The 15,115-nt window shown below is 39.7% G+C and overlaps 1 protein-coding gene across 4 annotated transcripts in view; it reads right to left on the reverse strand.

The window, feature by feature from the left end:
- tjp2a (tight junction protein 2a (zona occludens 2)) overlaps positions 1 to 15,115 on the reverse strand; it is a 44,529-nt gene continuing 29,414 nt past the window's right edge. For all 4 annotated transcript variants that reach the window (XM_007255016.4, XM_007255015.4, XM_015607285.3 and 1 more), the window contains 17 exons: positions 14,904 to 15,057; positions 13,225 to 13,336; positions 11,683 to 11,816; positions 11,476 to 11,578; positions 10,244 to 10,394; positions 9,242 to 9,350; positions 8,616 to 8,835; positions 7,366 to 7,550; positions 7,153 to 7,248; positions 6,964 to 7,043; positions 5,800 to 6,010; positions 5,061 to 5,161; positions 4,753 to 4,974; positions 3,822 to 3,917; positions 3,349 to 3,627; positions 2,393 to 2,475; positions 1 to 1,862 (listed from right to left, as the gene is read on the reverse strand). In XM_007255016.4, the coding sequence (XP_007255078.3) occupies positions 1,688 to 1,862; positions 2,393 to 2,475; positions 3,349 to 3,627; positions 3,822 to 3,917; positions 4,753 to 4,974; positions 5,061 to 5,161; positions 5,800 to 6,010; positions 6,964 to 7,043; positions 7,153 to 7,248; positions 7,366 to 7,550; positions 8,616 to 8,835; positions 9,242 to 9,350; positions 10,244 to 10,394; positions 11,476 to 11,578; positions 11,683 to 11,816; positions 13,225 to 13,336; positions 14,904 to 15,057 (2,511 nt within the window). In that variant the 3' untranslated portion in view covers positions 1 to 1,687. The remainder of the gene's footprint in view (positions 1,863 to 2,392; positions 2,476 to 3,348; positions 3,628 to 3,821; positions 3,918 to 4,752; positions 4,975 to 5,060; positions 5,162 to 5,799; positions 6,011 to 6,963; positions 7,044 to 7,152; positions 7,249 to 7,365; positions 7,551 to 8,615; positions 8,836 to 9,241; positions 9,351 to 10,243; positions 10,395 to 11,475; positions 11,579 to 11,682; positions 11,817 to 13,224; positions 13,337 to 14,903; positions 15,058 to 15,115) is intronic.

Below are 15,115 nucleotides of genomic sequence, written 5' to 3' on the forward strand. Positions count from 1 at the left end.
TTTCTGTGTTTCATTTATTATTATAATTTTATTGTCTTTGACAAGTTTAAAAACACTTTTGATTTTCTACATTATCCACTTTCACAGGGAGTCCAGAGCAGAGATCATAATAAAGATACAGAAATCGTACGGACCTACTATTAACCAATCACATTTCCAGTGTATCCAAATATGTATTCAAAAAAGCTGGTATAAAAATTCAGTATATAGTATGGAAATTCAGTAGAATACGCATAAACATGACAAACTGTAGCTGTACCTCTTCCAAAAGCCTTCCAAAAGCTTTTAAGGCAGGTGAACAGAACAGGATAGATCATCTCTTAGATCTCATTCATACATAGATTGTCTTTTTCTTTATATTCCAATATTTATAAACTCTCAATAGAGGAAACAATACAGATACTACAGATGAATAAAATCATTTTTCAGAGATATGTAACAAAATATTCAATAGAACAGTCAATAGAATAGTGAAGCTACATGAAAATATACACCACGTCTTTCTGTTTCATATAAAAAACATAAAAATATAAAAACAGAAAAATAGAGCATGTTCACTTTTCAGAAAAGGACGGCAGGTAGTGCTATATATGCTCAACTCCACACTCCCCATCCATATTTAATAAATGCATGCTTTCACAAAGCCCTTAGTATACTGAGAGAGGTGATGAATGATAAAGTGTTAAACGTGTAATTTAACAGCAAACTCAGAAGCCAAAACACCATGAGTTAGGGTTCCTGAACAGAGATTAAGCCTAGTCTTACAGTAATTGGTGTAGCACAGTGGATAACACCACCACTTGTCAGTGACCTACCATATTATGTGGGAGACTGCAGTTCAATACACCAATAAGAGTCACGGGCGTCACTCCTAAGACTACATCGGTCCACCTCTGAAATAAGAACAACCTTGTAAGCCACTCTGGATAAGCTAAATTCAGCTAAAATGCTAAAAAATGTAAATGAAAATGTAGTCGTAGACTATAATTTATTCTAATGGAAAATCTACAAATCTCAAAATGCTGGTTAGTCCAAAACTAGGCTTAATCCCTGTCTGGGAAACTGGTTCCTAAAGGTCGTACAGAACACACTGATCCAATATTGTCCAACAAACATCAGCATATTCTAGAATTAAAAGTAAAGTTGTTATAGATATTGCATCATTCATATTCTCAAAACTTAGGAACTACCATGCAACTCCAAGCATCCAATGATCTCGAGACATTCAAGGGAAAAAGTCCCTTTTTTATGCTGGATTTTCTTAAAAGGGCATGATTTTCAGAAGTCTGTAATCAAACGTGGGTTTAGAACAGCAACCAAACATTGATTAAAGGTTGCCAGTGTTCGTTGTAAAACACTGGATCAGGTTGTTATGTGCTTATCTAAGCTCCGCCCATAAATGTAAAGTTTCATAGCAACTGATGAAAGATTGGACAAGCTTTTTAATGGTTTTGCAAAAACCTCATTTAATCAAATTGATTATTTATGTTGCTCATAATTGATAAATAACACTAAATATTAGAATACAATTTTGCAAAATTTTGCCAAAAAAAGAGGGAGCTACAACAGATTCTCAACAGATTGTTCTGTTAAGGTTGCCCAATCTTGCCATGGTTTCTATGAAAGTACATATTTATTGGTAAAGCAACAATTGGTGAAATTGTAATCACGGAGGCTGCTGGGAGTCCTACAGTTCAGTGTCGTTGTATTTCTGTGGGTTGTAGTAGCCTCTGCGAGTTTGGTCAGACAGCTGACGGCGATAATCTTCCTCGTCATCTTCAGCAGTGGAGCGGTACGGTCCTCGACCCTCCATGTAGGGCGGTTTGGAAGATGAGCCGTGGGATTCAGAGTTCGAACTGGACCTAACACATAAAAAAACACAAGAGAAGAGAGGTCCTTTAGAAACTAAATATAAGGTGCATTTAAAATCTTTTCAATTTCCCAAAAATGATCAGCGTGCATTTTAATTAGGTGCATCTTATGTATAAATTTTACCAGTCTCAAGGTATTAAGGAGCAGTAAAGCCACTCTGCTGAAGTACAGCGTTATAAAGGAATTTCAGTAGCATTAGCTGCTAACCGCTATTTCCACACTCAGAGGTATTATCGGCCTGTACCCTGCTGCTTACCCCGGCTAGCACAGCTGGAGCAGCATTAGCCACTAACCGCGCTAATCGCTAGCTCTTTCGCTATTCAAAGGTGAGTATTATCTGCCTGTAGCCTGCATGTTAGCTAGCAATGCTAATGCTCCAGGTCCACTCTGTACTCTGCTTACTAATTTTAGATCAGTAAGAAGAATCAACAACAAATTCTTACATTTTAAAACAGAAAAAATTATTTTTAAAAAAAGTGGAATCGTTTAGGAACCACAGCAGCAACAACGCTGTTCTCACCCAATAGGTTGTGGTCTGTTCTGGTTGGGCTTGGGTTTGATGGGAACCGCATAAATATCAGGATGCTTCTGGGAGATTTCCAGCTGCAAAGAGAAAGAGAGGATTTCCAGTTATGTAGGATTTTACAACACTCAATACATCATAATTATTTGGGATGGATCAGAGTACTTGGCAAAATTCTGAACTTATAAAACATTAGAACTCTAGAATACTCTGATCAAGCCAAACAGGTCATGTGCCGAGGATTTAGTGAATCTCAAGCACCACTTTTTATGGTGTGGCCAAATTGGATAATTTGAATTAAAGTATATCTGGTGGGTCGGGACCCAAATGTGGGTCATGGACAGCATGTATATATTAAAAAAAAAAAAAAAAAAGAAACATTAAATACATAAAAAAAAAAAAAAAAAAGAGTTTAAGTAATTTATGCTCATCTGATTTTGTACTTGTATTTTCTCTTGGGGGGAAAGAGAGAGAGAGTTTCTTACTAACATACTGAATGTACTTACTGAATGCAGAGAAGTGAAATATTAAATTTTGTGTCCTCATATATTTTGTGCAGTTTTGATTTTACATTTTACTATGGTAAATTTTATACATGTAGTTGTCAGGTTCCTCCTTTAAAATATCCTCTTAAATTAGATTTGCATCCATATGTAGTGTATGTTTAAATGCATTTTTAAGGCTATTTTTTAAAAATAAAAATTTGGTTTGTATTTTATAAAAGGGAATCACAACTTAATGACCATGAGACAATGTGTGTCCCAGGTCCTGGGTCCCCCATATAAGAGTTCATTTTGTACAGAAGCAGCTAATCAAATCCATATTGCTAAATATATATATATATATATATATATATATATATATATATATATATATATATATATATATATAAGTATTGCTGTATATTAAGTGTGAACGGTGATACAGCTCCAGCATGAGACAGGGACACTCACCCGTGCATGTTCAGCCTCCTGCAGCTCCAGCATCCTCTGCGCTCGGGCCAGGTGGTCCATCTGCTCAAAGGCCTTCACCTTGCCGAGGAACGAGCGGCTGGCTGGATCTTCTGCGTTTGAGTTTGGTTCCTGGGCCGGAGCGGGTCGACCGGAGAAGCTGGGTTTGAGAGCCACGGGGGGTGGCAGAGGTTTAGAGCTGACGGGGGTGTCGCTGCTCACTGTGCTGCTGGAGTGAGAGTCAAAACTTCTGTTGTCGCTGCTGCGAGTGTGAGATCTCACCTGCAACACAAACAGAGGGGAGGAGTCAATACCTCTGACCACTTCCCATATAAAGAATTCAGCTTCACAGATCAAACATGGCTGATGGACTAAATCGGTCATCAATTTAAACTAACTATCATTTTAAAGAAAAGAAAAAGAGGTGAAAATGAACAAATAGAGAAGAAATAGGTATAATAATTAAACGGAGTTACCTTAGGAGGCTCTGGAACGAAGGAGGGAGGGGGGCTGGGGTCTCGCAGCACCTCTCTGCTGCCGGCCCGCTTCATACGGGGTACAGGAGCCGGTCTCTGTGACGGAAAAAGGGAAGGAGTGAGAAAGATCCAGAAAGACCCAATCCAAATTAAAAGTAACATATCCTATTTAGTGGGCCAATAAAACAAACTTTTTGTGCCAAATAAAACCCTCTTTTATTTCAGAAATTTGTCATCAAGCTCATTCTGATATTTCACAAATAAATCAGTCAGTAACAGGGCTGGACAAAACCACTCGTTTAACCACCAGTAAATCACAGATACACACATGTGCATCCACAGATAGTTAGCTGCAGTTCTTCATGCATCCTGCAGAGGGGAGCATTAAACAGCAAATGACTACCTGAGATTCCTAAACACTGACTAAACATTTATCCCAAACTCCAAATAAAAATATTGTTATTTAGAGCATTTATTTGCAGAAAATGAGAAAAGGCTGAAATAAAAAAAAATATGCAGAGCTTTCAGACCTCAAATAATGCAAAGAAAACAAGATCAATATTTGGTGGAATAACCCTGGTTTCAAATCACAGTTTTCATGCATCTTGACATGTTCTCTCCACCAATCTTACACACTGCTTTTGAATAACTTTTTTCCACTCCTGGTGCAAAAAATGTAAGCAGTTCAGCTTCAATTGATGGCTTGTGATCATCCATCTTTCTCTTGATTATATTCCAGAGGTTTTCAATTTGGTAAATGCAAAGAAACTCATAAAATAAGGTGTCTCTTATGGGATTTGGCGTTTAATCACCATTTCTCAACACCAGTTGCCCCTCAGAAACACAGAGAACACAGAACTACCTTCTGCTTAGTCCCTGTCTCTATTTAGTGGTGTGCATGTGTAAATTCACTGCAGTCACGGCATCTCACCTCATCAGGCATTACCGGCTCTGAGGAGCGGCTGGTTCCAGACACCTGCGGCTCATCCATGGGCTCGTCCAGCTCGTTATCGGTGTAAGCTCCTCCCTCATCAGCAGTGTCCTCGTAATCACTGGTCAGACGGCTGTCCATGCTGAGGTAGTCCGCGCTCATGGCTGACAAGTAGGACATGCGATCATCATGAAGGTCCAGATCCTCCTCCGTGCCATCCAGCTAAACAACGATGGAAAGTTTAGTTTAGTGTTAATCTGAGAAATCAACTTGTCAGCGTATAGCTGTCAGGGTAATTAGTGTCTTACTTTTCCCTCACAGACCCACACAGCTTTGCTCTGCTGCTCGCGAATGGTCTCCTTCAGACCTCCATACCACGCATCATGAGCTGAGCTGAGATCTACAGTGGCTACAAAGAAGAAAAAAATATTTCAGGACAAATACTTGAATCTCATGAAACATATGTCTATATTTAGCAAAAAATCAAGTTCAAGTTATTAGTTACTACAGTATATGGACAAAAATACATATTGAGACACCTATCATTGTGTCAAGTCATTATTTCTTTTAAACCGTACACCAGCCCAACTCATCTCAAATGTATTAGATGGAGAACTAGGTCTGCTATGTTACTATTACTAGCTTTGTTTGAACAAAAAATACATTTTACTATTTTAAGACTATTTTTAGCCACTGATATAATGATAATATTATTACATATATACATCATACATTTTCAGAGAAATAACTCAAATACTGAACATTTTGGAATTGGAATGTAATGTTCATTAATCTCCAAAATACATATTTTTTATCATAACAACTATCATGAAAAGTCTATGGAGCACCATCATTCCACAGATTATAGCCTACCACTTCACAGCTCAAGTCGTGGGGACTATATACAGTCTAACCCACCTCTGGCATTAGGCAATACTTTTCTACAGGGACTAGACAAGCTGTGTGTTTGTGTGCATTTGCAAATCTGTGTCAGCAGTGGGTTTTAAGCTTTTAATTAGCTGAATGCATTCATCAGAAGAGACTGACCAGTGAAGAGGTGGGAGCAGGTCTTCCTCAGTTTCACAGCCTGCTCATAGAGCTTGCGGGAGCTGCGGCTGGAGCCAGGCACCAGGCGGTTCCTCATGGTCTTCACGCCCTGCTTGCTGTCTGGGTTGAGGAAGACTACGATGGGGTACCACTGGGTGTAGTTCAAGGTGTCCACAGCCTTGGGGGTGACGTCGAGCAAAGCGTGCTTGTTCTAGGAAACAAAAGACAAGAAACAACCAAGTTATCTAAAGTTTAGTACTTACTATAAGTACTCACCGTGGTCATCAACCATATAGTGATTTGCACTAGGTATTCCAAATGTTTGTGGACACACCTTTGATGAATGCATTTAGCTTATTTAGCTAAGTTGCACCGATTGGGGACACAGATGCGCAAAAACACAAATGCATAGTACATCCATTCACCACGTCAGCTGACTTGCCACAGACAGCATGTACAGATCCTTCCCTCAGACGAAGTCTACTGGCTAATCACGCTGTGTAGTGTCTGAGGTTCTCAACTAAAATCGCTGAAATTGGGAATAATTAAATTAATCTAGTGGGTGGGGTTGTGGTGGGGGTTGATGAGTGAGGATAAGTGAGAGGGAGGTGCTAGGGTGGATCTGTGCTGGTTTTCTTATTGTGACGTCACAATAAGGGAGCCATTCAAACAGCTTATAGAAGCATAAAATTATTCCTGACGCCAAAATCTTTCAGTTGATTCACGTCACAGTGTGCTCGGAGGAAAGCTGATACAAGTCTGATACAACAGCTCACAGACGCCTTGTGCTGATTGACATCACCCTAGGAGTGATGAGGAGAAAGAGCACCATCTACACACTCAGAGAGAGCAAGGTCAATTGTGCTCTCTCAGGGCTTCAGCAGCTGAGGGCAAGCTGCATGAACGGGATTCGAACCAGCAATCCTCTGATCATAGTGGCACGCCACTGATCATAGTGGCAGATCATAGTGGCATAGTCTGCTGGATCACGAAAGTAAAGAAGCTCTTATCTCTCTCCTGTAAAGTTGCTGTTTAGGAGATACTTGGTTTTCACTGGACAGTAATAATATGAAGTGCAGTAAGATGCAGGTTAGAACTACACTCAGCAGGAAAGATCTCTGGGAAACAGAAAAATGGAGGCGTATGAGGAAATTTAATTCTTACCTGTTCAATGATCTGTCTGATGGTGTTGAGCCTCACCACTCCTGAAGATTTCTCAGAGCCTGCATCTTTAGGTTCTGTCTCTGTAAACAAGTCCAAACATGAACAAACAACAATTAGCACTGCAGAATACCCCCTACCCGGTGGAACGACCCCCCAGGAGCAGACACCATCATATCATTTAGCACCTACTTGCAAGAACAAACTCCTCCGGCATATCATTCGCCAGCTTCTCGTTGGCCGCATCTGCGATCGGCCCAAAAATAACCACAGGCCTCCTGAACCCAGCTGCAGAGCAGAACACACAGCAGCAGGGTTAGACCAGCACAGCAGCACTGGGGTTTAAAATGTATCAGTAAAGCCACTGCAGGAGAATAAGAAACGGAGGGTGGATATCTGACGTACCCTCTCGCAGCACCACCCTCTCGTACGCTGGGAAGCGCGTGGTCCCCGGGTTGGCAGTAAGGTCCTCTCTGCTTTTGCGCAGGTCCTTCTTCTTGCCTGCTCTTTGACCTCTCAGCCTCCAGAAGTCCCCTCGGTCACTGCCCCCGCCTTTCTGGGCACTCTGCACGTTGGCCATCTGTTCAGCCCTGTTAGTGCGAGTCAGTACATCACAGTCAATCAGTCGCGTGAACCAACACGTGATTGGCTGAGCTGAGCTGTGTTTAAAGGAAAACTCTGGTATAAAATTGACTTTGGGTGTAGTAAAACATGATTAAGAGTATTAAACACCTCGGCTCTCACGCAGCTTTCCAGATCCAGTAAGATAGCAGCACCTAGAGATTAGGCTATGCTATGGGTTGTAAACAGTGTTTTTTAAAAAGGTTCTTGTGCAGTATTAAAGTTAATAATGGCTTGTTTTAAATGTCAGGACTCTTCAGATTCTACCAAACAGGTGTGGAGCTAATTTGAGCTGGATAACGGTGGAAAAAGCGATTTACTGGGGGGCAAATTATGCCCCGTGTCACCCAGTCTAAGGGAGTCTGGACAAACTGTTAAAATGTCTGGATCTTGGAACGCTGTGGGAGAGTGGAGGTGGGCTATTCAACAAAGGTTAGTACTCTTTAATCATGTTTTACTACACCAAAAATCGATTTTCGAGACATTAGCTATTATTAAAAAAACGTAAAGATAACTGGTACAGAAATTTGTTGCACCCTTTCATCAACACCTACTTGGGCTGTGTCTCCCTATACTTTGCACTGATTGGTTGTGCCGAATTCTGTCTTCCTCTTAGCATAATTTAGTTTTTGTTTGAATTCCTTTTATTCCTGTTTATAAATAAGGGTTAATCTACAGCTACAGTAGATACAGGAATCACCAGCACCGTAATGCACCGTACGTGATTGCGTGACACCTGCATGCAAAGGGTCAAAGAGTCTGATATCAGATATAGTTTTAACACAGCAAGAAGGCTGAAGTTATAGACTAAACACCTTTGGGAGGTGTAAAAGCATCTTAAATCTCCACACACACCCAAGGGGAAGCCCAAATTAAAGTCAAACAACTGTTAAATCACTGTGCTGTTTATGGACGGTTATGTCACTGAGCAACCAAAACCTACTGTTCATCAACAACATGGGAAAATATCTGAAATTCAGAGCATCCAGTGGCTTGTATTATAAAGACGCTTACAAATAAAATGAAGCACACACCTGCTCTTGCTGGGGATGATTCCCTTCTCTAGTAGCTGGTTGTCTCGGTCAGTGCGGATGGCCAGCCAGCTTCCCAGTTTGCCGTCATACAGCGTGTCCACCACCTTAAACACCTCTCCCCTGGTGAAGGCCAGGCCCTGCGGAGCATCTTTCTCATGGTCAAAATGAGTTCTGATGAAGAAGTTATCCCCTCTGCCTGAAGACAGGATGTCACTATACACTGCAACAAACAAACAAATAAAACAAATAATTGTTAATATAGTCAGGGGGATTTACTGTATATGAGTTAATAGTAGAAACAAGCTGAAAAGATTATTTCAACTGTTATTATGCTATTATTATGTTGGAAAAGCTAGAAAAATAAACTACATCACTGCCATGACTCAATCTTACTACGATAATTTAAATTGCCTTGCCATGAGTATGCTGACCAGTATATTATTGTCTATTTTCTTATTTTTGAAAAGAGCACATGATTGAAAATATTTAAGGTTAAATCCTGATTAAACACAGTTTTGAAATTGTTATTGTGGCATTTATCATTTTCTTCTATTGATCGTGTTAGAATGTTTTTTCTAGAGTACCACAGTGTTTCAAATCGCTACAGTGATGTCTGTGTTGTGTACCTTCTGGTTTGCTCTGTGCCAGGATAGTGACATCCTCTCCTTTTGGGATCTCCAACAAATACAGAACGGCATCCTCTCTCACCATGCCTCTGAAGTCCATGCTATTCACCTGCAGAGGGGAAATCAACAGCACGGGTTTAAAAACAAGTATTGAATATTATTTGCAAGCTCTTATTATTATTATTATTATTTTTTAAGTAAAACAAATAAAGAGGCTCAATCCCATTTTACCCCTTGGCCCTAACACTTACTATGCCAAGGGGTAGGGGTGTCCTGATTCTTGATAGGCTGGAGGGGTAGGGGGAAGGGATAGGGCTTGTTAGCCCATCATACTGAGATTTTTCAGATGCACACTTCAAAGTGAGGGGTATGAAAATCACTGGTAATCACTTGTCTCCAAAGAAACCCACAAATGTAAATATTTTCTTTGTTAAAAGTGATAATTGGCACTATATTACCATAGATTAATGTGTAGTTTCAATGTTTGATAGCCAATTTTTTCATAACAAGCTTAAAAAAGATAGTAGTTTGTCTCAGTAACTAGCTATTTAACTTGCCCGTTCCACCTTAAATGGAGCAACAGATGGCATGGGCTGCAGCATTTAAGGCGGAATGGAAAAATGAAATATAATAAAATAAAAGCAACTTAAAGCTAACTTCAGCTCCCCATCACAGAGGAAGGGAGGAAGGAACAATAATAATTTATTTTTTACATTTTATTTTTTCTGAAGACATACAATAAAATACGCCCTAAAGTTAATTACTTAACCAGCAGCAGCAGCAGCTAGGTTACTGAACTTTAGCGCTCCAGATGTCGTATCGGGGGCTTAAAGGGATGTCCCAATTCTTAGGGGAGGATTTCACCCCTTCCTCCTGTAACTCTGTTTCAAGGGGAAGGATTAAACTCGAAAAGACAGGGGTAGGGGTAAGTGGTAGGGCCAAGGAGTGAAATGGGATTGGCCCACAGACTACATGATCCTGATCACAGGGTGATTTGTGTACCTTCATTATCTGATCCCCCATTCGGAGCCCCTCCACTTCAGCAGGGCTGTCCTCCTGAACTCCAGCGATGAAAATACCCACATCGTTTCCCCCTGCCAGCCTCAGCCCCACACTCTCACCCTTCTGGAAGCGCATCATCACTGTGTTGGGCCTGAAGAGAAAAAAAAAATTCTAAATTATTTATTACAGATAAACTCATCTGTACATGTTTGATAATATTCGCAGCAAAAACTGGACTTAAGAACTTTTTTTCTTGCTTGGTGCAGTCAAATAAATGTAGTTTAGAAAACAGTAGGACATACCGCTCCGAAAAAGTTTAAGAGAGCACTTCAGTTTCTTAATCAGTTTCTGTGATTTTGCTATTTATAGAAATATGTTTGAGTTAATTTAACATTGTTGTTTTATTTTATAAACTACTGACAACATTATAAATTCCAAATAAAAATATTGTCATTTAGAGCATTTAGTTGCAGAAAATGAGAAATGGCTGAAATAACAAAAAAGATGCAGAGCTTTCAAACCTCAAATAATGCAAAGAAAACAAGTTCATTTTCATAAAGCTTGGTGGAATAACCCTGGTTTTCATGCATCTTGGCATGTTCTTCTCCACCAGTCTTACACACTGCTTTTGGATAACTTTATGCCATTCCTGCTGCAAAAATTCCAGCAGTTTGTTGGTTTGAGGTATGCTCAATAGCCCGGAAATTAAGGTATTAGACCTGTGTAGATGTATAATGACTTTTTAACATCCATCCAAAAGTTGTCTGACCAAGGGAGGATAGGCCCATCCTTACATATTAACCATAATAGTACATGTGATCCTTGGTTCCTCCTAAGGTTTTTTTTTTTTCTTCAGCTCTAAGGAAGTTTTCTTGCCTCTGTTGCTCACTAGAGGTTCTGTATTGTATGTTTAATGTTTTGCCTGATTCTCCGCCCTGTGATCACATTTCTGTAAAGCTGCTTTGAAACATCAGTTGTAAAAAGCGATATATAAAATTATTTATTTGACTATCCTAGTCCTGTACAGCTCCTGTACATCTTTCACCTAAAAAATGCCAGGTTGTACAGAGATAGAAAACGAACGTCAAATAAACGTGATTTAGAACATAGTAGGACATAAATGTATTATAAAAGAGACAATGACAATTTAGCTTTAATTGTTTTTGTAATAATAAAAATTCCATTGATCACTAAACATTGCTTAGGCAAAAACTAAAGAAAATCCAACAAACCCGTAGATCTCCAGGTCTTCTGGGCTTGGTTGAAGTGGGACCTTTCGAACAGCTTTTGGTTTTGGTGGAATACTAATTTTTGGGGCAGCACTGATCACTGGAGCTGTTGATAAAAGATATTTTTACTCTCACACATGCTTCAAATCTCTTTAAATTATGATAGAACTGTTCTCAGAATGCAGGGCAGTGTAAGGGCAGTGTGTGTACCTGGAGGTTCCTCAATGTGAGGCTCATCCAGCTCCACTGGAGGAGGAGGTGGCAGATCCAGATCTGGAGCCGGAGCTGTTCGGAATGGTGTCGGTTTAGCGCCCATCTTAGCCAGTCTGTTTGGAGGCTCATCCCTGAATTGCACATGATATCAATCAATCAATCAATTAATCAATAAAATACCAGTAAACAGTTTAAAAGGTATAATTCAATAATTTTTTTCATTTATTTTAAAATGTATAGTTGTGGTCTCTAGTATGAATTAATGCCATGTGCTCAGGTGTTTCTGTTTAGCCCTGCTTTAAATCACTGAATTAGAGGTCTCTGAAGAAAGAAAGGATTTCGGTTCTCGCACATGAATCTTCATACATACAAATATATCGCCTCTAATTGGCTAACAGCACTGCAGCAGAGAACATGACCTGCTGCCTTCCCCCACAGTCAATTTCACAGCTCTAAAACTCAAAGGACAAAATGTTTTCAGAAATACAGCCTTAGTTATAAAGATATAGCACTGACTATTAAGTCAACCCTTAAAACTTGCTTAACGACAGTCGGCCGAGCGGTTCTCCGTAATTTTAGCAAAAAGACACCTTTAAACGTACCTTGTGTAGCTGGTAATAATATAAAGAATCGTCAAGAATTGGAGCTTAAATCAGACCCAAGAATTCAGACCCGACCTGGCTCGAGGCCGTACATATTCTGCCTGAGCCTAAGCCTGACCAGACCCAATCCACCCCATAAACTGTCATTATGAGCCAGAGCCCAAATTAAACCTGACATATTTTTTAGTAAGTAGAGCGTTACAACTGAGCTTTTAAAAAACACTTTCGGACTGTTTAAATGAGCAAAATCTATTCATAATGATGTTAGTTAACATTGCAACACTGAAGAAGCATAGCTTATTTATATTATTTACTTTGCTATATTGTGATTAAGACACCATAGCTTTAAATTAAGTAAATATAGTATTAAAAAACAGACGCTTATGTCACAGACTTTACTTTGAGCTTGACCCAACCCGGCCCAAAGAAAGTGGTGAGAAATCTGGAGTCGGGTCGGGTTCGGCCAGAGAATCTAAGCTCTAATTGTAAAGTGTCTTTGAATTTCTAAAAAAAAGTGCTATATAAGTGTACATTTATTTTTTCACTCATTCATACCAGAACGTAAAAAAAAAAAAAAAAAGTTCCACAAAACTTGACAGTACTCTATCGTTTCTATTATTCTACAAACTAAAATTGTTAACCGGGGCTCTGGACCTTATTAGGACCATATTAATGTAAAGCTGATCTGGCAAAGTATCTGTAATAAAGACTATTGTACAAAATTGCACCCCACACCATAACACCAGGTCTACTGGGCATATGATGTGTGACAAGAAGCTGCTGCCGACCACGGTGCCTCCACTCACAGATTCGTTGGTTGTGTCCACCAACACAAAAGCAGGACTTGAAGATGACCACTTCATCACAGTCTGACATTCCTATCAGTAAATAATTTCTAATGTGTGCAGATTATGAGGTTGGATTTTGGGTTGGTTACCTTGGCTTTTCCCGTAGCCTTTCGTTGGAGGAGTGTGAGGACAGGTCTGAGTGGTGTCCACGTCTATCGTCTTGGGGCGAATATGACCGATAAGACTCGATCTCAGAAATATCTGTGGAAAGCACAGAAAGAATAAGGGAAAAATATAGTAGCACTGTTCTTTACAATCAATCTCTGTGTGCCAAATAACTGCAGATTTTACAGTTAAAATGTAAATTTTACTGAATGTGAATCATCTCAATCTGCACTGCAATAAAGAAGGGATCAGGGAACCCTCTTCCGCCAAATATGGGACATGCCACACTAATAATAACATGATTTTTTCAGCTGTCCACTATTTGGATTATGAGGGGTATACATAATGCTGCCAAAGCCATGGACTGGACCTCCCTCTCTCCCCTTTGAAGACAGTAAAGTGGGTCACTCTGTCTAGATGAAAAGGCTTCCAGTCTAACCGGTCCAGTAAACAGTGCTGTGAGTTTTAAAAGAGGCCCAAGAATGCCAAACTGTATTATCTTTGGAATAGTTGAACAATGGACAGCTTAACATTTCTGTCCAAAACTGAACAAACTGTACAATTTCAACATTTTACAATTAACATTTTTAATAATCAGGTAGACAAACACACACAATACATTTTCTCTAACACTGCTTCGCTAATCAATAATTTAGAGACTAATACAACCGTAGTCATAAATTTACAGCCAACAACTATTAGGCGCACTTAAAATCGCCTTATAATCTGGTGCACCTTATGTATGAATTCTACCAGTCAAGTATTGAGGGGCAGTGAAGCCACTCCACTAAAGTACAGTGTTATAAGGATGGGTTTTTAGTGAATTTTCTCCAGCACTAATGCTGGGAGCAGCAGCATTAGCATTAGCCGCTAACCGCAGCGCTAGGTCTTTAGCTGTTCAGAGGCGAATATATCAGACTGTAGTCTGCGTGTTTACCGTGTTAAAACAAACTACTTGCAATGAACCGCTAGCTGATAGCCCCCTGGTTTACCGAAACACTTCCTTCATATAGTGCTATCGGGTAGCATTTACATAGCGGCTAATGCTAATGCTGCTGCACCCAGCCTTAGTGCTGGACTTTATGAAACTTTACTGAAAACTCACCCTTAGACAAAATATTGACAATCTAAAATATTTGGAAGTGTTTTGCCATCCAAATCTAACATCCAGTGCTTGTCTGACTAAGGAATTGTTTTTTTGTTTTTTTTTGAAGAATTACAGTTTTGTTTACTTCCCCATTAAGAGGGAAACATGGCGACACCCTTGCTCACCTCAATGTAGGCATCCTTACAACTGTTGCTTAATGCACCTTATAATCTGGTGTGCATTATGTATGAAAATAGACCATATAATAGACGTTCATTAACAAAGTCACCTCAGTTCATGTACTATCCTATTCCTGTACAGCTCATATCTTTCAGCTGAAAAACTGACAGTTTGTAACGAGATAGGAAACTGAATATATTAATATATGTCATAAGTGATGTTCAGCATAATTTTTTTTTTTTCATCTCTCTCTGCTGGCTCTCCCCCCCCACTCCCTGCCTTATATAATATAATGGTGCTCTGACATGCCTTGATGGGTGGTCAGAAAGACTATAATGGCTAAGACTGAAATAAATAATGTTAAAAGCATAAGATTTTTGATTTAGCTTGACTCACCATCCAGTTCTGAATCACTGTCGGCCATCGGAGGCATCCGGACCAGAATCTGCCGGCGGTCTCTCTGCACCACCAGCTGCAGCTTCCCTCGAGACTTCTCGATCAGCTTTCCCGCATCACTCAGAGACAGATTCTCTGTGACTGTACCGTTTATCTGAGTAAGATATAACCAAAAACATGACTTGGTTTACACATTTTTATTGCATTAAACT

Source organism: Astyanax mexicanus, chromosome 20 (genome assembly GCF_023375975.1).
Source record: "Astyanax mexicanus isolate ESR-SI-001 chromosome 20, AstMex3_surface, whole genome shotgun sequence".
In the NCBI taxonomy this organism is placed as follows: Eukaryota; Metazoa; Chordata; class Actinopteri; order Characiformes; family Acestrorhamphidae; genus Astyanax; species Astyanax mexicanus.